This window comes from Nanorana parkeri, unplaced genomic scaffold (genome assembly GCF_000935625.1).
Source record: "Nanorana parkeri isolate BGI_ZX_2015 unplaced genomic scaffold, ASM93562v1 scaffold2696, whole genome shotgun sequence".
NCBI lineage: Eukaryota > Metazoa > Chordata > Amphibia > Anura > Dicroglossidae > Nanorana > Nanorana parkeri.
The window spans coordinates 54363-77715 of NW_017308964.1; the positions used below are offsets into that span (position 1 = coordinate 54363).

The 23353-nt window shown below is 49.1% G+C and overlaps 1 protein-coding gene across 1 annotated transcript in view; it reads right to left on the bottom strand.

The window, feature by feature from the left end:
• Positions 1-23353, bottom strand: part of NTRK1 (neurotrophic receptor tyrosine kinase 1) — a 64754-nt gene that overhangs the window by 8378 nt on the left and 33023 nt on the right. The window contains exons 11-15 of the mRNA XM_018574048.1: positions 20885-20987; positions 11080-11226; positions 9682-9812; positions 7123-7295; positions 3557-3797 (exon numbers count right to left, since the gene is read on the bottom strand). Of these exons, the coding sequence (XP_018429550.1) occupies positions 3557-3797; positions 7123-7295; positions 9682-9812; positions 11080-11226; positions 20885-20987 (795 nt within the window). The remainder of the gene's footprint in view (positions 1-3556; positions 3798-7122; positions 7296-9681; positions 9813-11079; positions 11227-20884; positions 20988-23353) is intronic.

The window sequence follows — 23353 nt, forward strand, 5'->3', positions numbered from 1 at the left end:
CCCCCCTTTGTTCTCTTCGGAATGGTTGCACTTTCCCTTTAACGCTCCTCTCTCCGGGAGGCCCGCCACTCGTCACTATCTCCACTAAGTTACCCGTTAAATCATTTTCTTTCCACTCGCTAAGTGATCTCCTTTTTATTCCCATCACAGGCGGGCATTAAATATGAATACGGCTCTGACGAAGAGGCAGCAGAAGAAACAACTAAAAGGGAAAGAAGGAGGGGCCGGGCAATTCAGGATGTCACGAAGTTCAAATCCCGCTAGAGCCTTTCAACGGTATGGAGATGGATGGACTCTGCTGGGCTGAACGGTAGATTTGGCAAGAGCTGGAGGCCGGCTCTGGCAGGAAAAATCCCCCAGCCTGGCCCGGTGCCATCCGCACAGCACACGGCAGCTAAACGCTCCATAATATCCCTTGCGCTCCTTTTTATTAGGCGGATTACCGTCAGGCAGGGATCCTAATTTAATGGAGCTTTTTCCGAAGGGCTTGTTTGCAAAATGTGTTTTGAGAGATTTACAGCAGACACCGAGCAGCGTCAGCTCGCTCCCCGCCATGCTTTCTGAGTCGGCTGGACAGGGGCACCGTACAGCACCCCTTGGGTTGAAGACACGCCCCCTGCCACACCCACTGCTAAGATGGCCATGTACATTACAGAAGGGATGCAACCAGGGACGTAACTAGAAATCACAGGGCCCCATAGCAAAATTTCTATACCCCTTGCAGAGCCCACTTGAGATCCCACACAGCCCACCTGAGGGTGACCCTGCAGAGCCCGCCATAGACTCTCTATGGTGGGCTCTGCAGGGTCACCCTCAGGTGGGCTGGTCGCACTCTTTACCTGTCCGCCTCCTCTTCCTCCACGCTCGCTGATGGGTCCCGCCTCCTCCTCCGTCGCTGGGCCCACCTCCTTCTCCGTCACCGGGCCCCGCCTCCTCCCCTGCTGTCGACCACAGGCCCCGCCTCCTCCACCGCCGCTGTTGGCTCTCATTGACTCAGCAGCGGCTGTGGAGAGGAACGCGCTGCTGCACAGGTTACTGTCAGTGATCTGAACAGCGGCGTGTTCCTCTTCAGAGCCGCCACTGAAAGCCACCAGCAGAGGATACCATAGCGACCCAGACGGCCCGCTCGTCATCTGGCCGGGCCCCCCTGTGCCCCATAGCGGCCGCCTGGGTCGCCATGGCGATTGTTACGCCACTGGATGCAACCAACTAATAGTAATGGATAACGAGAATAGTTGTCAACTATTCTCATTATCGATGAGTTGATCTGGGTCCCCTAGTTCTGCCCAGCAGTGAGCAGAGTTCCAGCAAACCTCCCCACCACCACCCCAGCCACATTGGCTATGCAGCTTTCTCATCTACGCTGGGAGCCTGCTGCATGCTGCCCTGTGATTTCTAGTTACGCCCCTGGTCCCGGCCCTAGAAAGGTTGAGAACCACTGCGATAGAATATTTTCTCAACCATTGCGGCAGATTAATCGTGTGTCCCGTTCCTTCCTCCGGTTCAAAGGTTGTGCTCTGTTGTCTGTTGTACATTTGATAAGGATCAGAACATGACTGTTAAATTGTTAACATTGATCTGAGTGGCTCGAGGACTCGGGGAATGCATTCATCATAAGCTCGCAGAGGTCTTGCCGGAAGCAACACTTCGACTTAATCATTTCCTAATTCACTTCTCGGCACTTAGCATTGAAGACAGACCCAGGGAGAATAAGCGGAGGGGGGATAGTCCCTGGAGAAGGGGTTAAAATAAAATGGGGATTAGCTGATCTTACCAGATTGTAGGTTGGGGGGTCAGGTGTCCGGGAGGATACAGTCCATGAACCCATCGCACTCAAAACCGCTGTTCCATATAAAAGATGGTTGCTGCTGCAGCAGTCGACGGGACGGACACCTAATAACATAGACACCGGCACTCCAAGTGATGAATCAATGGCGTCTGTTTATTGAGGCATGAGACGTAGCACAATGCCTGATGAAGGGGATATTGCGAGACCCCGAAACGTTTCTTTTTGATGCATTGTGCTACGTCTCATGCGTCAATAAACAGATGGTATGGGTGCTTCTCCCCTGTTGGTGTCAGTATTTGTCGTGGGGTCTGGCCCCTTGGAACTTGGGGGCAGTAACTGTCCTCTGGTTGAGGTGCGGGTGGGGATATGGGAGCAGCTTTTTAGGGAGGGGCTGATGGGCACCCAAAGACCCCTTCAGTTGGTAAGATTATTTATTTGTATCTTATTTTGTTTATTACTTTGGTCACTGTTAACATTGGTTGGTTAATAAAAGGGCTGCTGTGGCCATTTAAATCCATGAAACGCAGTCTGTGTGTTTATTGGGGTGGTAACCCCCATAGTTCTCTTTAGGGTCACTGGAGGACATATACCAACCCTACTCCCGTGACCCAAAGCTCAGTATATAGCGGGCTATTGCCGGTTATATACTGAGAGCGCCGCAGCTGTGATGGATCCCGACAATACTGTAGAGATCCACCCAGCTGCGTGAGTGACAGCTGGCTGTGCCTATCTAGAGGCAGAGCCAGCTGTGCCCGCCCCCTCCACTGTTCATTCCTGCACTCAGTGCTGGAGGATCGGAGAGGGGAGGTGGGAATCGGTGACTGACAGTCACCGGTCACTGCAGGGAGACGATTGGATCAGTGCACGTTTCTGCTCACTTCCCGATCGATGGAGCCAACCTGTGACAGCTTCTTTGTCACAGGTTGGCTCTAACGATGAGTGGAAATCACTTACCTCATAGTTCTCCTTTAAGTAGGTGTCAGGAACTGGATCTGAACCCAGGGCCCCTACCTGCTGAGCCACCGTTTCTACCTGCTGAGCCACCTTAGAGCCTTGGATAGCTCTGTGCCTGCTCTCCTGTGTAATCCTCAGGTAAACCGAGTTTCTGCTGAACTCTGAACTCCTTGCTCCTCCCTTGAACTTCCTATTTTAGCCACGCCTCTGCACTTCCTGTTTGCCAGATGATTGTGCTCCTGCCAATATCTTGCTTCCTGCTCCCTCTGTGATACAATCCTCTCATACCGCTACCCGTGTACCGACCTTTGGCTGCTGATTCACCGACTACTCTCATCATCTTCCGCTTCATACCCAATACCTTTGGCTCCTGACCTCGGCTTGATCTCCGTCTACGCTTCTCCTACGCCTATACTACTACCGTCTGCTTGTGTACCGAACTCAGCCTGTTTGACTACGACTTTGCCTGCTGCTTCAGCTACTCCGAGCCTGATCCCAGATCGTGAAGGTAGGTTTTGCGTTGCCATAGACTTGTGTTGGAATGCAAAACCCGCTTGAAGCGAAACACAAGACCATCGACACGTAAGTGGGGTGGAAGAAATTGCTGGGTAACTCCGTGTTTTGATATCCACACAAAAGTCAAACAAGCTTGTTGATAATAGCTAAGGCTGGTAGGCCACAGGCACAAAGACCTCTCTACCACGGTCGCCAAGAATGTATTAAAGTGGCAACGGGTTCAATGCGTTGGTATCCACACAAAAGAGAAATATAAAGGTTTGGGTTAAAGCCAACGGTTGACAGTCATAGTCTTACCCTGTAGTAATCTGTGCTGTAGATATCGCGTGACATCCCAAAATCACCAATCTTCACAATCAGGCTGTTGCCCACGAGGCAGTTCCTTGTGGCGAGATCCCGGTGGACGAAATGTAGAGAAGCCAGGTAGACCATGCCAGACGCTATCTGAGAGGCAATCTGCAACATCTGAGTCAGGTTCAGCTGCCCGTAGGGTTGTCCATTGCCGTTGTCAAGAATCTTGGCATCTGGTCCATGGGATCTGAAAATGATAAAAGATATTTACATTTACAACTGGAACTCCAAACATTACATCCGAGTAACAAACTCAGAAACAGGCTGTACACTACGGCCGACCACTTGGAGGTCTCTCATTGATGTAGGAGATTTTAAAGCTGGCAGTGTAATCAGGGCATTGGACTTGGAAGCCTTAGATAAGACCGATGCTTTGTACAGTGTCACGGTGTGCCGTCAATAACCATAAAAAACAGTGTCTCTGCACTGTACTCTTCAGGACCCGGACACTACTGGACGGCAATGGCAGCGCAGCGTCTAGTTCTAATACCTGCGGGGCCAATCACCTAGTCTCTGTTTATTCCAAGTGATGTACAATCTCCTTATATTTAAGCCTCTCAGACAGCTAATCTAATCAATATTGCAAAGAGGAGTGCATTAGCCAAGGAGATGGCTGCCTAGAAGAGGCAGATTGACAGTCATAATGGGAGGTGAGAGTGGGAGGGGGGAAACGTTGAATGAGGAGTGCTACAGATGAAAGTAGAGGTAGGGGATCTCTCTACAGATGGATCCTGTTGGTCCATCAAATCTGGGGTTTTTTTTTTTAAGGGTGGATAAACCATGATGTGCTTGTTCCCAAATCTGAATAGAGGTTCCTCTTTCTTTCTCTCTTGTACAACCCCCAATCCCCCCAGCCCCATAAAGACATGGCATGACCAGTCTGGTGTGGAGGAACTCGAGTATCCTGCACAGAGCCCTGACCTCAACCCTACTAACACCTTTGGAATAAAGGACAGTTGTGCTCTTCCAGCTTTGTGGTAACACTTTAGTGAAGGCCCTTTTCTGTTCCAACATAACTGTCCCCTGTGTACAATGGGCTCCTACACTTCAGGCTATGGCCAAAGTACATGGAGATCCCTCCAAATGATGGAGTTCAGGTGTCTCCAGTGAAGGTTCTGTTCATCCTACATCATACAAAGACATTGTTGACAATTGTGTTCTTGTGGTCACAGTTTGGTGAAAACCCTTTTCTGTTCCCCCGTGACTGTCCCCTAAGTACAAAGCCAGCTCCATAAAGACACGGTGTGACCGGTCTGGTGAGGAGGAACTCAAGTGTCCTGTACTGTGTCCCGTCCTCTACTGAACCCCTTTGGAATTGAGTGGAATGCTGGTTGTGTACCAGGTCTTCTCAAACAACATCAGTAAGTGACCTCACAAATGGGAACAAATTCCCACAGACACCATCCATATGATTGAGGTCAGCTGTCTCCAGTGAGGGGTTCTGGTGATCCTCCATCATACAAAGACATTGTAGACAATTGGGCTCTTCCAGCCTTGTGGTCAGAGTTTGATGAAGACCCTTTTCTGTTCCCACCATGACTGTCCCCTGTGTACAATGGGCTCCTACACTTCAGGCTATGGCCAAAGTACATGGAGATCCCTCCAAATGATGTTCGGTTCATCGTCCATCATACAAAGACATTGTAGACAATTGTGTTCTTGTGGTAACAGTTTGGTGAAGACCCTTTTCTGTTCCACCATGACTGTCCCCTGTGTACAAAGCCAGCTCCATAAAAGACATGGTGTGACCAGTCTGGTGAGGAGGAACTCAAGTGTCCTGTACAGAGCCCTGACCTCAACCCTACTGAACGCCTTTGGAATAAAGTGGAATGCTGGTTGTGTACCAGGTCTTCTCATCCAACATCAGTACCTGACCTCACAAATGGGTACACATTCCCACAGACACCCTCCTTATGATTGAGGTCAGCTGTCTCCAGTGAAGGTTCTGGTGATCCTCCATCATACAAAGACACTGTAGAGAATTGGGCTCTTCCAACCTTGTGGTAACACTTTAGTGAAGGCCCTTTTCTGTTCCACCATGACTGTCCCCTGTGTACAAAGCCAGTTCCATAAAGACACAGTGTGACCGGCTTGGTTGCGGAGTAACTCGAGTGTCCTGCACAGAGCCCTGACCTCAACCCTACCCCTGTGTACAAAGCCAGTTCCATAAAGACACAGTGTGACCGGCTTGGTTGCGGAGTAACTCGAGTGTCCTGCACAGAGCCCTGACCTCAACCCTACAGAACACATTTGGGATGAATTGGAACTCCGACGGTGGTCTTTTCATTCAACTTCAGCACATGACCTCACAAATGAGACAAATTCCCACAGACACCCTCTGAAGTCTTGTGGAAAGCCTTTACAAAAGAATGGAGGCTGTTATAGCCAAAAAAAGAGGGTCAACTAACTTTATATTAATGTTCATGGTTTTGCAATGGGATGCCCAACAAGGTCATAGAAGTGTGATGTTTGGGTGTGTTGTGGAAAAGGGCATTTTTAATATTCTGTGGGCCCTTTCTTTTTCTGGCATTTCCTGGCTCCCTTTTTAAGATGGCCGTCTCTAAGAAGCCAGACTCGTACACCCTGAGTTTTTTTGTCATGGTTCTGTATAGATATGGTTATTTCCTGTACCCACTGGCTCAACTAAAATGATATATGAGGCCACCAGATGAATAAAAAGAGAGGACAATAATTTGGACTCAGCAGGAGAAAGCTGCATGAGACTCTGGGCCTCATTTATGAAGTCCACCGTGTCAAGAAGTGCCTCAGATAACTGGTTCTGCTCTAAGGCAACCAAGATGATTCTTGCTTCTCCTATACTGCACTGGGAGTATGGTAGCCATGGACAGAGCGATTTCAGCAAAAGTGGAAATTTTGCTCATTGAGGGAGACTCATTTAAAAGGAGAACTACGGGGTCAGGATTTTTCCCCATAGTTCTCCTATGGGTCACGGGAGAACACAATCTAGTGTCCTCCCATGACCCAAAGCTCAGTATACCACGGTATACTGAGACGCCGCAGCCTGGATGGATCCCGACATTACTCTCTGGATCCACCCAGCTGCGTGAGTGACAGCTGGTTCTGCCTATCTAAAGGCAGAGCCAGATGTGCCTGCCCCCTCCCCCGTCCGTTCCGCCAGTCAGCGCTGGAGGATTGGGGCAGGGAGCCGTGACAGTCACCACTCTCTGCAGTGATAGATCGAGAAGTGAGCGAGCAGCGGTATGTGTTCGCTCACTTCTCGAACTACTGCGACTTGCTGTATTTTCTTTCTTTTAAACCTATAAAAATAACGAGGAGTCCTTTACTGGCACAAGAACAGGTCCAGGGTAGGAGACAAGAGCTTCTATAACCTTCGAAAACCATTTCAACCCCAATGTGACCTCAAAAACTAGGAAAACCACCTTCATGTCACCTTCCCCCATGACCTCCCTTACAATGGTGACATTTCAGGAACATTATAAATCTCACTCTTCCCTGGTGATTGACATTTACGGGTTGTGGTTTCTTCTGACCTGAGGAAGCGGTTGAGGTCTCCGTGTTTCATGTATTCAAACACCATGAGGAGGGGCTCTCCTTCAGTGCACACGCCGTAGAACTTCACGATGTGTTCGTGTTGTAGGACAGTGAGGAGCTCGGCTTCGCGCTGGAAGTCCTGTCGGGCGTTCTCCGACGCCTCTTTGAGGGCCTGGAAGGACATGAAAAATGATCATTCTCAAAGCTTTTTAAGTGTTTTATTGAAAAGACTGAATAGCGATATATAATTTATTAATAATATCTAAATCCGGAGGTTTCAGTGGTGGCTTCATGGAAACAAGTCGAAGTTCTTGGTTGCTTACATCTCTCCAGGAGTGAGAGTTTTAGGAGAAAACAGGAGCCAAAGAACGCAATTAGATGTCAATTAAAGGAGAACTATGGGGTCAGTGTTTTCCCCCATAGTTCTCCTTAGTGTAACGGGAGGACACAAACTAGCGTCCTCCCGTCACCCTAAGCTCAGTATATAGGGAGCTACAGCTCGCGGTATACTGAGACAGCGCAGACGAAGCGGATCCCGACATCGATGTCTGGATCCGCCCAGCTGCGTGAGTGACAGCTGGCTCTGCCTATCTAGAGGCAGAGCCAGCTGTACCCGCCCCCTCCCCCGTCCGTTCTGCCAGTCAGCGCTGGCAGATCGGAGTGGGGAGAGGGGATTCCCCGGTATGTGTTCGCTCACCTCCCGATCTACTGAGCCGACCTGTGACAGTCTCATTGTCACAGGTCGGCTAGAACTATGAGGTGAGTGAAAAGCACCCCCCTCATAGTTCTCCTTTAACCCAAAACTGTGTTCGGTTATGAATGTGGTGTGATGGGCTGAGTCATGCGTTCCCTTAATTTATCTTCTGGAGGCTCCAGAAGAAGTTTCTCATAAGATACAGTTCCTGGCACACCTCCTGGCCATCCTAAAGTTTAGGGTGTTGCCAGACCTCCTAATGCTTGCCTGCTGTATAATATAAACTCAACACGGGGACAGGGGAACTCCCCCCCCCATAAACCCAGAGGATATGGTTGATATGCAGGCCTTCAGCTTATGCGCTGAGATCTTGCCTTCAAAGAGATATATGAAACTACTAACTCTACTGAAAATAGAGACAACAGTCTTATGTAGACTAACCCTTTAACGGCAAGGCGTTAAGAATCATATATGAGTTTGAAAAGATAAGGTGGACATAGACACTTGATGACAGGCAGGGCCGAATTTCCCACACGGCCAACCAAGGGCTGGCCTAGGGACAGCAGGGGTTTGGAATTCCTATCTCCTGATGCCCGGGACATGCAGTTCGAAGTCCTGGCGGGTAGTTGTGGTCTACATTTAGCCCGGCTCTGGGCAAGCAGAGCTCCGTGTACAGCCGCTTGTTTTGTACAAGTTATCTCAGGCGATGTCGAAAGTAAATCCGGGCCTAATGACAGGCTCTCCATCTAGCACTGACCAACAAGTCCAATGAAGAACCCAACAGTTCCGTACATGGGTTCTCAAAGACCAAAATGATTAGAAAACCTTGACTGGCCACTGTCATTGGAAGTGTCCCCCTTTTTATTTACCAGAAAGAGCCGTGTTTGTGTGTCTACAGTCTTTCAGTATAGCAAAGAAACTGGCCAAGGAGACAATGTAACACCTGCACCTCCGGCAGGTCTCCCGTGTCTATGGCTAGTGGCTAGATTTAGAATCCAAATGTTTTTGGAGCATTGGCTACACGGCTCTTGAGAGTGGATGGTTTCTAGGAAAACTTCTGATAGTTTCCAGGTATATGGCCAGTGCCACTGTCCTATCCAAGTTTGTGACTGGGTTGGAATGTGTGACCGATGATGTGGTCACACATTTTAACGTAATCACGCCCAGTTTTTCGGCGTTGGAATCTGCAACCGGCAAAAGGTGAAGAATGCCAACGCTTTCTCAGCTGTTCCAGGGCAGATCGGCATTGCAGATCGATATGTGCAGGAGAACCGACCTGCCCCCGGAACAGCTGATCGCTCCTGAAATGTCACTTCTATCCGGCTTTGTGACCGCGACCTGACATTCCACAAAGTCGGATAGAAGTCACATTACAGGACCGATCAGCTGTTCCAGGGCAGGTCGGTTCTTCTGCAATTGCCTTGCCTTGCGGTAGCGCCGGGCCTGGGTAGAGCAGGTAAAGGTTAGAACCTCACTATGGTCTTCATGCTGCTGAACTGCTTAGACTTTCCCAAACTCTTCCTGTCCCAGTGATAAACCTATCACCAAGACAGGAAATTAGGGGGGATCTCTGATGCCAAAACAGTAGTGTGGTGGCCCGCACCCCGCCCCCAATCTATAAACAATAAAGGATCTGTTAATAAATGTTTTAACCAGGATTCAATAATTAAATACATTCCGAAAACGTGTGAATCTTGTGTGAAAACATTTATCAACCGATCCCCAAAGTGTTTTTATTTCGCTTCCCGTGTCTCTGTTGGAGGATTCTTTTTGCTTTTTTACCGGTTGGCAATGTTGTCACCAGTTAAGGAAGTGAAGAGAAGTTTTTTTTAATGGAGCCACAAAGAAAATACTTTCAAGTCACCTTCACAGCCACCAGGGTCTTGTCATGTTGTGACGTCAGGTTGTAGCATTCGGCCAGATAGACCTTTCCAAAGGCCCCTTCGCCCAGCTCCCACTTGGGCAAAATGTCTCGTCTCTTGATGTGCTGGACACCTATAGGGCGAAACGTCTCGGTGAGCTGGAGTATCTAACCCTCGTCATACGCCATACAGTGTTGGTTGCACCGTTGGCCCTCCACAGCTATTTCCTGGGGCACATCTACAAAACATGAGTCCCTGGACATGACTAAGGTAGCTGGAGGTACCTTGGTTAACCTTTTACCATAAAACCACAACCCCTCCCCCCAACCCAATTAATACACTGCAGGAAAGGGTGGAGTCCAAATGGCCACAGCAGACGTTTATTACAAAACTTTATAAATTACATATATAAATAAACAACAAAACAACCAATAACTATACTGTATACCAAATTGGTTTCAAGGTCCTTGAAGGCACTTTAACTCTCTCTCTCTCTATATACATATATATATATACCGACCAGTATCTGCGGGCACATTTTATACCTGACTGCCTCCAGCCGCCATACACCGCTTCGGGGAGGTAATAAAATTACCCGCGGACCCACATTGGTCCCTATTACCCGGTCGTAACCAGTTGACCTTACCACCACCGAAGGAAACCCATACCACCGATGGGTCCCCCGTCAAGATATGCAAGTACAGACCAATGCCCTCAAGGATCCCAAACTGCCAAACACAGCTGTGACAAACTACACAACAACAAGGACACACATACAACCGATGGGTCCCCCCATCAAGATATGCGAGCACAGACCAGTGCCCTCAAGGATCCCAAACCGCCAACCACAGCTGTGACATACCACGCAACAACCCCAGCACCCATAACAAGTGCGGGCGGGTGGGAAGTTCGTCTCTTCTTCTGCCGGACAGCAAACTGAACTCCTGAGACACCTCCTTCCTGCCTTCCCTCCGAAGCCCCTTCCGCAAGCCCCCTACCCACCAATACAGTAAGTGAACTCCTTCTGACCCCTTTTCCACTTTCCTTAACCCTTTCCTACCCTAGTTCCCCTTGTCACTCTTGTCATGTAGGCCTTAGACTTATTCCTTTCCATTCCATTGCTCCAGGCCTATCTTCACTCGGCAACTATGATGGTGCTGCCTGCATAGTGATTTTTCTAGGCACCTGGACCTATCCTGGCGAGTTCCCGTCCATGACAAATGCCGCCATATGGTTCTAGGAGAGACCCCCCGCCAGTCTATGTCTAGCCCGAGTCTCTATCTGCCATTTACAAGAGTCCATGACAAATGCCGCCATATTGTTCTAGGAGAGACCCCCCGCCAGTCTATGTCTAGCCCGAGTCTCTATCTGCCATTTACAAGACGTGGAGAGGAACTCACAAGCGTCGCAGAAGTATTGCGGATTCTCAATGAAGTTGGGCTTCACCCCATCCAGCTTCCCTTCAGCAGAAGTGAGAGGACTGGCCCCGAAGTTCATGAAATGGAGGGACATCGCCAGGTCGTCTTCCTGCGCCAGCACGGCCGCTCCTAAAATACAAGGAAAGCGAAGACAGGTTTACTGCGATATCCTACGCCAATAGGACATGGGGAAAGCCTGGCCGCTGGCGGGATCATTTAAAGCCGAACTCGGAGCAGATATAAAAGTCACACATTCAACCCGCTCTGTATCCTTATCATTACGTTTCATCGTCTTAATGTAAGCAGTGTAAGTGCCGGAGTTTGGAGACCTGGGAACCCGGGATCAGTCTCTGGCGGCCAGAGGTGTATCTGCTATAAAATGCGCCTGTGGCACCCCGTCCAGCTCCTGGCAACCAGTGACGTCACTGGCGGGTCGCCGGCCAGAGTGAAAAAAAGTCAGCTGTCTCCATAGGTCGGCAAACTGCCTTACGCAGCGGTGCCCCCCCCCCCTTCCCCTTCAAGTGGCACCCAGGGCACGTGCCATACACTGAATACCCCAAGCCTTGCAGCCCCTGTACAGCAGAGCTTAGTGAGACGGGGAAAGCAGCCCAAAGAGCTGATCAGTTATCCTGCAGTGCTCAGGGCTGGATTTACTCTCTCTGCTGGCCCAAGGCCAGGTTCCTCAATGCGCCCTCCTACTCGCCAACCCTCCCCTTATGGAGAATGGCAGACCTGCTGGCCGCATACAAGTCATCTCGGTGACATAATTTGTACAAAACAAGTGGCGGCTTTCCCGCTGTACATTTAGCTTGGCTTGCCCAAAGCAACAACTACCCGCCCGGCGCCTGGAACTGCCTGTCAGGAGATATGAATTCCACTCCCCTGCTGCCCCTCTACTCCATGCTGCCCCAAGGCCGGGCCTTGGTTAGCCTTGTGGGAAATCCGGCCCTGCATGTGCTAACAAGGAACATGTAGATAAGAGGAGAGAGCAGAGTGACAGAGAGATGAGCTCAGCAATCTGCTGCTTCTCCTTTCACTGTCCAGTCACTGCTTGGGGTAGGGACAAGACCTTCTCTGCAGCAGAGAAGGGGCCTGTTGTGCTGCTAAACATGGCTTGGCTGTGTGGCAGAGTTGCGTAGATCTCAGGACTGGACGGACAGAGATACAAATCCTATGCCTTCCATCTCTGTGTTTGCCTGTAATAAAGCAACATTAGAAGGAGGGAGGGTGTGTGCACAGTCACAGTGGTCACCCTAAAATGTGCAAGTAACGTAAGACCTCCACCAGCTACCCGGGATAATTGATTAATTAATTCATTCATTCATTCATACATACATATGTTTTCCTTTGAGCAGCACACATAAATAAAACATTAAAATAAAAGAGAAGCGTAGAAGAATAAAACAAGTGGAGTATCCCTTTAAAATATTGAATTGGTACGCCTGACCCCCGCACAAGCCCCTCCCTTCTCCTAAAACTGGCATTTCGTTCCATGAAAACAGTTGCAGCCGGGAAATAAGAGTGTTTATAACTGTTTCCACATTGTACGGAGTCCCTGCAGGCCCCGCAACAACTCTCTGTAGTACAGAAAGCATCGGGCAATCTATACCTTTAAATGGCGGCTTAAATGCTCCCGGCCGTTCGGTAATGTCTCCATTCATTTTTTCCACTTACTGAGTAACACGAGCAGGATCCAAAACGAAAGACGGATCAATATGTGTATGGAGCGGACACGCGGGGGAACAGGGAATACAGAAATATATACACTGTAAATATATATATATATTCTCTATGACAATAGGGCTTAAAGTGAACCGGTTCTGGATGAGAAGAGAGAACGGTGCTAAAAATAAAAATTCTGAAAATTGTTCTTCCGGTGGTCGGGAACTTCTCACAATCAAGACCTTCAACCTCTCTGATCCTCCCAATGTGTAGCTTCTGAACGCGACAAGCCATCCCGGTATCCAATGAGGAGACGTTCTATTGTACATTGGCATATCCCATTGGATACAAAGATGGCGGCAAAGCTCCGGACATCAGAGAAGCCGTGGATCCTGGTTGCAGAGCTTGGCCAAGTTTGGTTGGTCTGTGGAGAATAATTTAGGTCGTTGAGTTGCGTTGCTCAACATTGCTCAATGCAAGGACACTGAGAAGACAATTGTCCTCTATGTCCTCTGTATAGAGTTGGTGTTCGTTGCATACCTGGATGTAATAATAAGCAGCTCACTGCAGAAAAACCCATCACAATGCACCTCATTGCAACTCACTGTTGTACATTGACATTGGATGGCGCCAAAGCTCCAGACATCAGAGAGGTCATGTATCCTGGTTGCAGAGGTTCACCAAGTTTGGTTGGTCTGAGACCATGTGGAGGAAAATCTAGGTCGTTGAGTTGTCTTGCTCAACATTGATCAATGCAAGGACACTGAGAAGACAATTGTCCTCTATGTCCTCTGTTTAGAGTTGGTGTCCGTTGCATACATGGATGTATTAATAAGCAGCCCACTGCCGAAAACCTATTACAATGCACCTCATTGCAACTCACTCTTATACCCTGACATACCCCACTGTATAGCGCCAACATCAGAGAAGTCATGTATCCTGGTTGCAGAGCTTGGCTGAGTTTGGTTGGTCTGAGACCATGTGGAGGAATATTTAGGGCGTTGAGTTGCGTTGCTCAACATTGACCAATGCAAGGATGCTGAGAAGACCATTGTCCTCTATGTACCCTGTGTACGGTTGGTGTACGTTGCATACATGAATCTATTAATGTACAACGCATAGCAGGACAACCTGTTAAAATTCACTGTGTTGCAACTCCCTGATGTACATTGACGTACCCCATTGGATGTTGCCAAAGCTCTGGACATCAGAGAAGTCACGCATCCTGGTTGCAGATGCTTATCCAAGTTTTGGTTGGTCTGAGACCATGTTGAGGAAAACTTAGGGCGTTGAGTTGCCTTGCTCAACATTGCAAGGACACTGAGAAGCCAACTGTCCTCATTGTACCCTGTTCTCATGAGTTATACAGGTAAAATGGGGGTGAATGGGCCCTTCGACACAACTGAAGGAATATGAAGGCCCCTTGTGGTGTGTGTACTGTTCAGTGTTACATTGTTTCATCCATGACAGGTTCACTTTAAAGGGTATGTAAAGCCAAAACTCTTTTTTTTTTAACCTTGGATAGAATGTGGAGGTCAAACGTCCTTGCTTGGGCACTTCCTGGTATGGAGTGACAACTTTAAAGTGCACCTGTATGGTCACCCTGTCACATGCTCCCTGGTAAAAACTACAAGTGGCTGTCCTGACACACATTGCACAGACACGGTCCACCATTGTTTGAAGCGGGTCCAGGGCAATGATGTGCAGCCAACACACGGGGTGCATACAGACAGGAAGTGTCCGGAATAGGCTGCGGGAGATGTATAAAGGATGAAAAGAGTATTTCCTGTGAATAAATGCCTATGGCTTATGACACACAGAGCTGCAACTGTCACCCACACGAGGTGTAGATCTGTTTTCACCATGAATTCCTCATCACTGCGGCGGAGCACAAAGGGTTCATGTTAATTGCTCTGTAGACTTCTGCAGCATCTTTTCCATCTTACCCCTCGCGCAGTCCGCACTGAGCTCTCCAGCCTATAGCCGCCCCCCCTCCCCCCCAGGGGAATCAGACGCATCAAACCCATTTAAGGCTTGAGTCAATTTCAAAAGCGAATTAGCAGCTTCTTAGGAGGCTGGCGCAGAAGAGGCCGGGACTAATGAAGTGCGGCTTCCAAACACCGTCTCCTCGCTTTAGTTAAAGTCTAGAAAATGCAGTTATGTATATCGCCGGAAAAAACCCGCAAAAACAATTTCCGTAAGACCGCTCGCAATTTAAAGCTGAACTCCAGACAAGCAGCTGAATACGCAGATGACATACAGTGGGCTAGTGTAAGATAGAGAAAAGAGCAGGGTAACCTCTTATGGGCCAACCTGGTGGGATAGACAGGGCCACAGCTATACAGTTGCTTGGTGCTGCCCTCAGAGGAGATAGCACTCGTTCTTCCACAAGTGGGTCTCACCAGAACAACTTGAAACTCTATTGACTGAACACCCTTCTGAGGGCATAAGTCAGGTATTGGACCGGCCACGAATAATGGACTGTTTGGTTTAACTTTACCCTATGTAAAGATGAGTTGAATCAGAAGATGGCCGGAGTTTCTCTTCTGCTGGATCGCAGGGTGGCCTATATGTAGAGGACGAGACTGACTTGGTTAGGAATCTGATGGTGGCCAGGAGATGGAAGGTTGGCCAACCTGGTGGGATAGACAGGGCCACAGATAGACAGTTGCTTGCTGCTCCCCTCAGAGGAGATACCACTCGTTCTTCCACAAGTGGGTCTCACCAGAACAACTTGAAACTCTATTGACTGAACACCCTTCTGAGGGCATAAGTCAGGTATTGGACCGGCCACGAATAATGGACTGTTTGGTTTAACCTTTTCTCTATGTAAAGATGAGTTGAATCAGAAGATGGCCGGAGTCTCCCTTCTGGTGGATTGCAGGGTGGCCTATATGTGGAGGATGAGACTGACTTGGTTAGGAAACTGATGGTGGCCAGGAGATGGAAGGTTGGCCAACCTGGTGGTGGTGGAGTCGCTCACCTGGACTACATGCCTTATAGTCTGTGCCCTTGTTTAGGCTGGACAACAGCAAGACCCCTCAATAGACCTGGCCTGCAACCACAGTATCTAGGGCCCCATCCAACTATGTTGTGACAAGTAAGTTTGACTTTCCCGACCAGGCCCATGAGTGAACCAGAGCAATGGGAGGGTTTTTTAACGTTCCTTGATGAAAAAACTTTACCGTAGGCCCCAGAGCTGGAACTGGATTAACAATCCACTGCTGGGGTGTGTGTGTGTGTGGGGAGGGGGGGGCGGAGGGTTTGTTGCGCTGTAATGTTAATTATGGGTGAAATAATAGTTTTATCTGAAGTATTTCAAATTTCGGAGTATAAGGTGAAAATTCCACTCCTTCTATTTACACAGTTTTTATCTCGTTAGCGGACGCACCACCGCTGGTAGGCCAGCTCCGTGAAGAGCGGAAACTTGCTGATGTGTGTTTATTTAGCAAATACAGAGCATAGCAGAAATCATTAGAAGATGGAAGAGGTTGTCATGTCACCCGGGGCGGATTATTTGGACAACCTCGGCTTCACCTTTTCTCCGGACTTTTTCTTACCTCTTACATAAAGCTGTTTTCTAGACCAGAGGGAGTTCTTTGGTCCTGTGTATCGCATCAGCAGGCTGCCACTAAAAATCCATGTGCCGATAACATGGAAAAACATGGAAAGGGCCGGGTCCGGGGACAGCCTTGAGGCTATTATTTCCAATGTTAGCAATGGCAGCCTTGAGGCCTAATAAACAGCTTAGTATGTAGAGCCAGTGGCGTAACAATAGCCATAGCGACCCAGGCGGCCGCTACGGGGCCCGGGCACGGGGGGGCCTGGCCAGGACACCCCCCTGATGCCGTGCGGGCCGCCTGGGTCGCTATGGGTTCGAACGCACCGCTGTTCACATAAGAAATCACAGGGCCCCAGTTCTAGTTACGCCCCTGTGTAGAGCCCCATTGTGCCGGGTTGTTCTAGACTGGACCTACAGGTAAAACAATTCCAACGACGGGCTGTTAGAACCCCAGTTCATAGTTATAGTATTTGAGGTTGAATAAAGACATAAGTCCATCAAGTCCAACCTATTGCGTGCATGTATATGGTTCTGCTGAGGTGTGCGCATGTATAGGTCCTTGTGTGATCTCATTCTTAAAAGTTCCATCGCTCCGGATCCATTCCATTCAGTATTGGGGCCATGCCAGAAAACACTCCATCACATATACTGTACATGAAGGGTCCCTCAGTTTTCCTTGGTTCCAGGTCTAGTCCATCAGGATTCCAGGCTGCATTGTGCACGGTACACACGGAGGACCCTACTCACCACCACCAAGCAGAAGGACCATGCATTGCTAGGCCACCACCAGTATCCCGATCAGTATTGGTCACAAAGTCTCTGATCCCATGGTATAGGTTTACCCTCCGTTCCAGAAGAATAAAGAAGCGACACGGTCCGACTTCTTTTTTTAGGCTTTTGGGATGGTGTGCACAAACAATTTAACGATCAAATGTGGATTTTTTCAGGACTCAGGTGTTAGTCCTCATTCCTGGGCTGCTCTAGTCCATATCCATGGCCCAAGGCTGGGGGGGGATTTCCTCTAAACCAGTGGTTCTCAACCTGTGTAACCTCAGGACCCACATTTTTCCTTGGTCTCCAGTCTCCCTACCATATGAGAACTGGAATGGATCCTCAGCCTGGTGTCCAGTGTGGGCTGCTGTGCTGTGACGGAGTTCCATCCATATGTGAATTGTTTGTACAGCTCCCTTACTCGCCCTGTACAGGTGCCAGGAGTCAGAATGTGACGTCAGTGCAGTCTAGGCACCTCTACAGGGCACATTTGGGAGCTGTAAGCAATGCACAAATGGATGGAGCTCACTTATGGCCATACTTCCAGCCCACTCCATCCCACCTGACACGCAAGGCATATTTTGAATGGCTGCTCGGCACAGGAACTGACATTGCTGCGCTAGGGGGAGGCTGAGGAGTCTCTCACCCAGAAGCAAGACATGTCACGACCCACCAGTTGAGAACCAAGGCTCTAAACCCTTCTCTACTCTGTTGTGTCCAGCTATCCTGATTTGTCCCCCTAAGGGAGAATGTTCAAGGTTTGCCCTCAGGAGAAGTCACATGGTACTTCAAATGAACTACAGCTAGCCCCATACTTCCCACTGGGTTCTCTCTTGCCTGAGCACTCCCCCCCCCTTGATTGTCAACTACCACTCCCTGCATACACCTAACCCTTTCTGCTAAAGGGGACAATGCCTGCCTATGGCTAGTGGGGCTACAAGCAGGACACCGCTCCGATAGCGCTGACTGGCGGAATGGACGTGGGATGGGGCGGGTACAGCTGGCTCTGCCTCTAGATAGGCGGAGCCAGCTGTCACTCACGAAAGGGGCGGATCCAGACATAATTGTCGGGATCCGCTTCACCTGCGGCGTCTCAGTATACTGCGAGCTACAGCTCGCGGTATACTGAGCCTAGGGTGACGAGAGGACGCTAGTTTGTGTCCTCCCGTTACCCTAAGGAGAACTATGGGGAAAAGCCTTAACTCAGACTCACCACTCGGTCTTCCAGTGAAGGTCCTCTTTAGGTTTAAAATGATGCCCAACATTATTCACTTCTTGTAACCCTGATATCATGGACATACCCACCCGGGGGTACATCACCTCACCAGCCTGGGCTCATAGGAGAATGCTGCAGAAAAAGACCCTCACTCCTCTACTTGAGGGCCGTCCTCTCAGCATAGAGTACCTCTGTTACTCTGCCGTCCAGTCACCTCTAGCGGTGACTGAAGCTGTAAACATTGTCAATGGGATGGCTGGCCTGACCTATGTTACTTACATCACTATGACCGGCGTTGCTGTGAGATCTATTGCTTGGGCTGACTTGAGATTACAGTCATCAATTCCTCGTTATCTCCAGTTTTATGGCATCCTGCCTTCCTTCCATTGATATATATTGATCCCGCAGTCCCGTAGAAGGCCAAGGTGAAAGGAAACACACACGCCTTCTGCTCTAAACGAGGAAGGTACGGAGACCCAGGAGGTGCTTTATTGTACGTCAGGAATCGCAAATCGTTTTAAAGGGCAGCGCGTGTTGGGGCCACGTTCATGGTCATGTCAGCGACAACAAATGCATGGCCCAGATACCGATGAATAACGAACTCCAATGAAATATCTGAAAGCCTGGTTATAGTAGGTGATCTGTCTTACCAAAAGACCCTTCATATATATAGCCAGTGATCCAGACTGCACAGGCAACGTCTGCACTCCCTGAGACCTCTCTGCAGGTAACTAAAACAACCTGGTCTGGGACCCGCCCCAGCCTGTGATTGGACAGTGATGGAGCACCAGGACACTGAGCAGTTCACCGCTCTGCTTTTTCATCCTGTTGGTAAACGTCCAGGTGTTAGATGGACAGCAATGTGCAATGCAGTAGAACCGACAGGCTCATAGTGCCGACTCCTTTACCTACCCCCTGTGCACACTATCTATATAGTACGCTCTATGCACATCATCCACAGACCCCGGGTCAAGTGTCACTAGAGTAACAGAATACTGGTATTATCAAGATATTATCAGGAAACTCTTGAGGAAGTGGCATGCTTTAGTGGTGTACACCATTGCTACTCTTCCCATTCACTGGAATGTTTTATAGATCTCTTGTATCATTTACCTGGGTTCAGGGCCGGATTTCCCACAAGGCCAACCAAGGCCCGGCCTCGGGGCAGCAGGGAGTAGAGGGGCAGCAGGGGTGTGGAATTCCTATCTCCTGATGCCCAGGACATGAAGTTCCAGGCACTGGGTGGGTAGTTGTCTACCACATTTAGCCCGGCTTTGGGCAAGCAGAGCTAAATGTACAGCGGGGAAGCTGCCGCTTAGCGATCTTAGCGATGTCGCCATTCTCCATGGGGGGGGGCGGAGGTTGGTGGATAGGGGGGCGCATTGAGGAACCTGGCCTTGGGGCAGCAGAGAGAGAGTAAATCCGGCCCTGCCTGGGTTACACCATCTCTGACTCTTAGGACTTGTAGCCATTATACTGACTATATAACAATTTGTCTTTTATGTTTTTTTTGTCGCTGATCTCTTCTATTCTGATGTCGGGGTTTCTGCTTTCATCTTCTTTTACTCTTTGGACACTTGGCCCCGGGTCAACTCTGCAACAAGCTCGGCAGTGTGTGGCGGGTTATGAATGCATGTACGAAGGCTGACGGCGAGGTCCTCAGCACTAGTCACCTGCTGTGGTTCCATTCCACCCACGGACTTGGCCCACCATGAGGTTATGTAACCATTACAAAAAAGGAACTTCTTGAGGTTTTAGTGATGCATGCTGTACAGGACGCCAGGAATGGGTCCCGGGTGGACGGTACATCCCTCCCTTGTTTAGGTGGGTGGTCCCGTTAAGGTCGCCTTGTATTCTGGTTTCTCGACAAGCAGGGTGAGGAGTTCCGGGGTCGGACTCGTAAGGGAAACTGCTAGGCGGTCTTCCCGGGGTTGTTAATTATACACGGGGTCCCGGAATCCGGAGGCTCAGAGAGATTTTTGGGGCGGAACAGAGCCTCCATCCCTGACTACAGCCAGTTCTGGTAATGAAAGGGTTAACCCACCAGCCGGAGGGAACAGGAAGCCAGTCAGTCTGTCTGGGAGGAGTGTTTGGAGCAGGACACATGGCTGTGCGTGTTAAGCTGTGGAATACAGTCTACCCAGACACTGCTGGGGCACCTGTGTCCATACTGGAAGCCTCTGTGAGCAGGCGGGGACTCTAACCCTGAGGCGGGACTCTAACCCTGAGGTGGGACTCTAACCCGGAGGCGGGACTCTAACCCGGAGGCGGGACTCTAACCCGGAGGGGGGACTCCAACCCTGAGGCGGGTCTCCAACCCTGAGGCGGGACTCCAACCCTGAGGCGGGACTTAGCATACAGACGCTGAGCCGAATCTTGTCTTTGCTGAATAGAAGCCATTTACTTTGATTGCTTGTGGAAAAGAATACAAGTTTATTTGCCGATACGGCCGGCTACGGGTCATATCCGCCCCGGAATATTACAATGCACACAAAGGTCTCATTGAGCGTCCGCCCCGCAATACCAGCGTGATTGGAGGAGGTTTACACATGATTTAATATTAAAACAAAACTTACGGTTGATTCCAAACTTCGAATGTCTCCCGCACTTGTTGAGCACAACCAGCAGGAGGAGAAGGAAGAAGCAGGCGAAGACGGCCAGTCCCACAGCCACCGAGACCTGATAGGAAACACAACGCGCCCAGTGAACCTTCTCTAGTTCCATTGCATCATCAAACGTTAAGTCACACAAGATAGTCAGTTCATTCGAGGTGCTCACAGCTGCACCGTATAATGATACATAATGCGCATAACCACAAGTTGGAGAATCTTTTTTTTATTTATTTGCAATGCTAAAGTTAAACTTTATTATATTTTTGAGTTTATAGTTTTAAAAAAAATATTTTTTAAGTCAGAGAAAACTCAAATATCTTAAAAACTCGACTACCAGACTATTTACAATTAGTCTATAATTCATATGTATATTTAAAATGCATTACAGCACTATAGTGGAGTATTGCTTTAAATTCACATTTGGAAATGTGTGTCTTTATGCGGGTGAGGGTCGAGAGCAGAACGTGATCGGAGACGGAGAAGAGCAGGCTTGCCGCAAGGTCTTGGCAGGAGTTCCGTTCATAAATTTGAATATGTCTTCAATTTATCAGAGACCCCGCAAGACCTTATTTTGCATTGGAAAAGTTTTCGGCAGAAATACCGGTATTTACCGAGTATCACTTAGTGGTTTTTGCTTTCCCCTCGGACCTGATTTTTATTTTCCTATTTCATGGCCAACAAATTAACATGTTGTTAAATGGACGTAGATTACATGCGGTGGGATAATGGCTTGGAATAGCTTCTTGTGGTTCCTCAAGGTGTGATTGTATTAGAACCCACAGTAGAGGAACTCCAATATTTACTATTTCTTTATAAAATGACCTCTTTATAAAACCCCAAGGCGAGTAACGATGGAAAACCTGACGGAATTTGGTCTAATGAGGGTCAGGTCTGCTTCACCACTTTGCTTGTCATGTAATGAAGAACACAGCAGGCCCTCTTGGCCTTTTGTAAGGTGTGCTTACATAGTTCCTCCTATCGTAGTAAAGCATCAGAGGTCCATTACTGGAGAAAGACAGGCCGGGAGCTATGGAACGAAGTGTAATGAGCGTAAGGCCTGCATGACAAGGGTGGGAAAGGGAACCAGGAGAGGAAAGGGTTAAAGAAAAAGGAGAAGTTAATTTGAGGAGGGATTGGAGGAGAAGGCTTTATAGGAGGGGCTTCGGAGAGTATCTGGGAAGGAGGAGTTCCAGGAGCCAGCGTGACCAGGAGAAGGAACAGGACTTCCCGCCCATCCATCGGTGATGTTTGGCCTTCTGTGGTGGTAAGGTCAAACGTTATGACCTGGTGACCACGGTGTGTCTGCGGGCAATTTAAGTACGTCCCTGAGGCGGTGTATGGCGGCTGGGGTCATTCAGGTTTAGGAAAGGTGCCGATTTTGGATAGTTATATTGCCTTCAAGGACCTTGAAACCTAACAAGTCCTACTGTACGGTTATTTGGTTATTGTTGTTTTTTGTTGTTATTGATAAGAGTTATTCATAAAGTTTTGTAATAAAAGGATGCTGTGGCCATTTATACTCCAGCCCTGGTGTAGCGTGTTAATTGGAAGGAAGGGGAGGGGAAATCGAAGGTAAAGGGGGTGGTAGGCGGTTAAGGGGGACCTCTGAGCTACCTTAGTCCAGGGCATCAGCTTGTGGCTGGAGGAGGTCATTCCGTGGGGGAAGTCATTGGAGTAATGCTGAGATATCCAAACCTGTTATGCAATTAAGGAGTCTCCCTGATTTAGGGGAAACGTGGGGTGGAGATTTTGCTCCCTTAGGGATTCCCTTTACCATGGAAAGTTTAATGAGACTCCGGTGGGAAAACTTGTTCATGGTAACATGTGTATCGGTATCAACCGGAATTGATGTAATGATGTGCTTGATGTGTGGAAAAGATTTCAGAAAAGGTTCTTGAGCATAAAGAGAGGTTTGTATGCCCCTTGTGTCCAGCAGAGCTTTTAAAGAAATTGTGCCAGGACAGGGCACCCCCAAGTGTCAGTGTGTCAGTGTTCTGGCCCCCCAAGTGTCAGCGTGTCATTGTTCTGGGACCCCTAAGTATCAGTGTGTCATTGTTCTGGGACCCCCAGTGTCAGTGTGTCAGTGTTCTGGCCCCCCAAGTGTCAGTGTGTCAGTGTTCTGGACCCCCAAGTGTCAGTGTGTCATTGTTCTGGACCCCCAAGTATCAGTGTGTCAGTGTTCTGGACCCCAAGTGTGTCATTGTTCTGAACCCCAAGTGTCAGTGTGTCATTGTTCTGGAACCCAAAGTGTCAGTGTGTCATTGTTCTGGGACCCCCAAGTATCATTGTGTCAGTGTTCTGGACCCCAAGTGTCAGTGTGTCATTGTTCTGGACCCCCAAGTGTCAGTGTGTCATTGTTCTGGACCCCCAAGTGTCAGTGTGTCATTGTTCTGGACCCCCAAGTGTCATTGTGCCATGGTTTTGGGCCCCCCA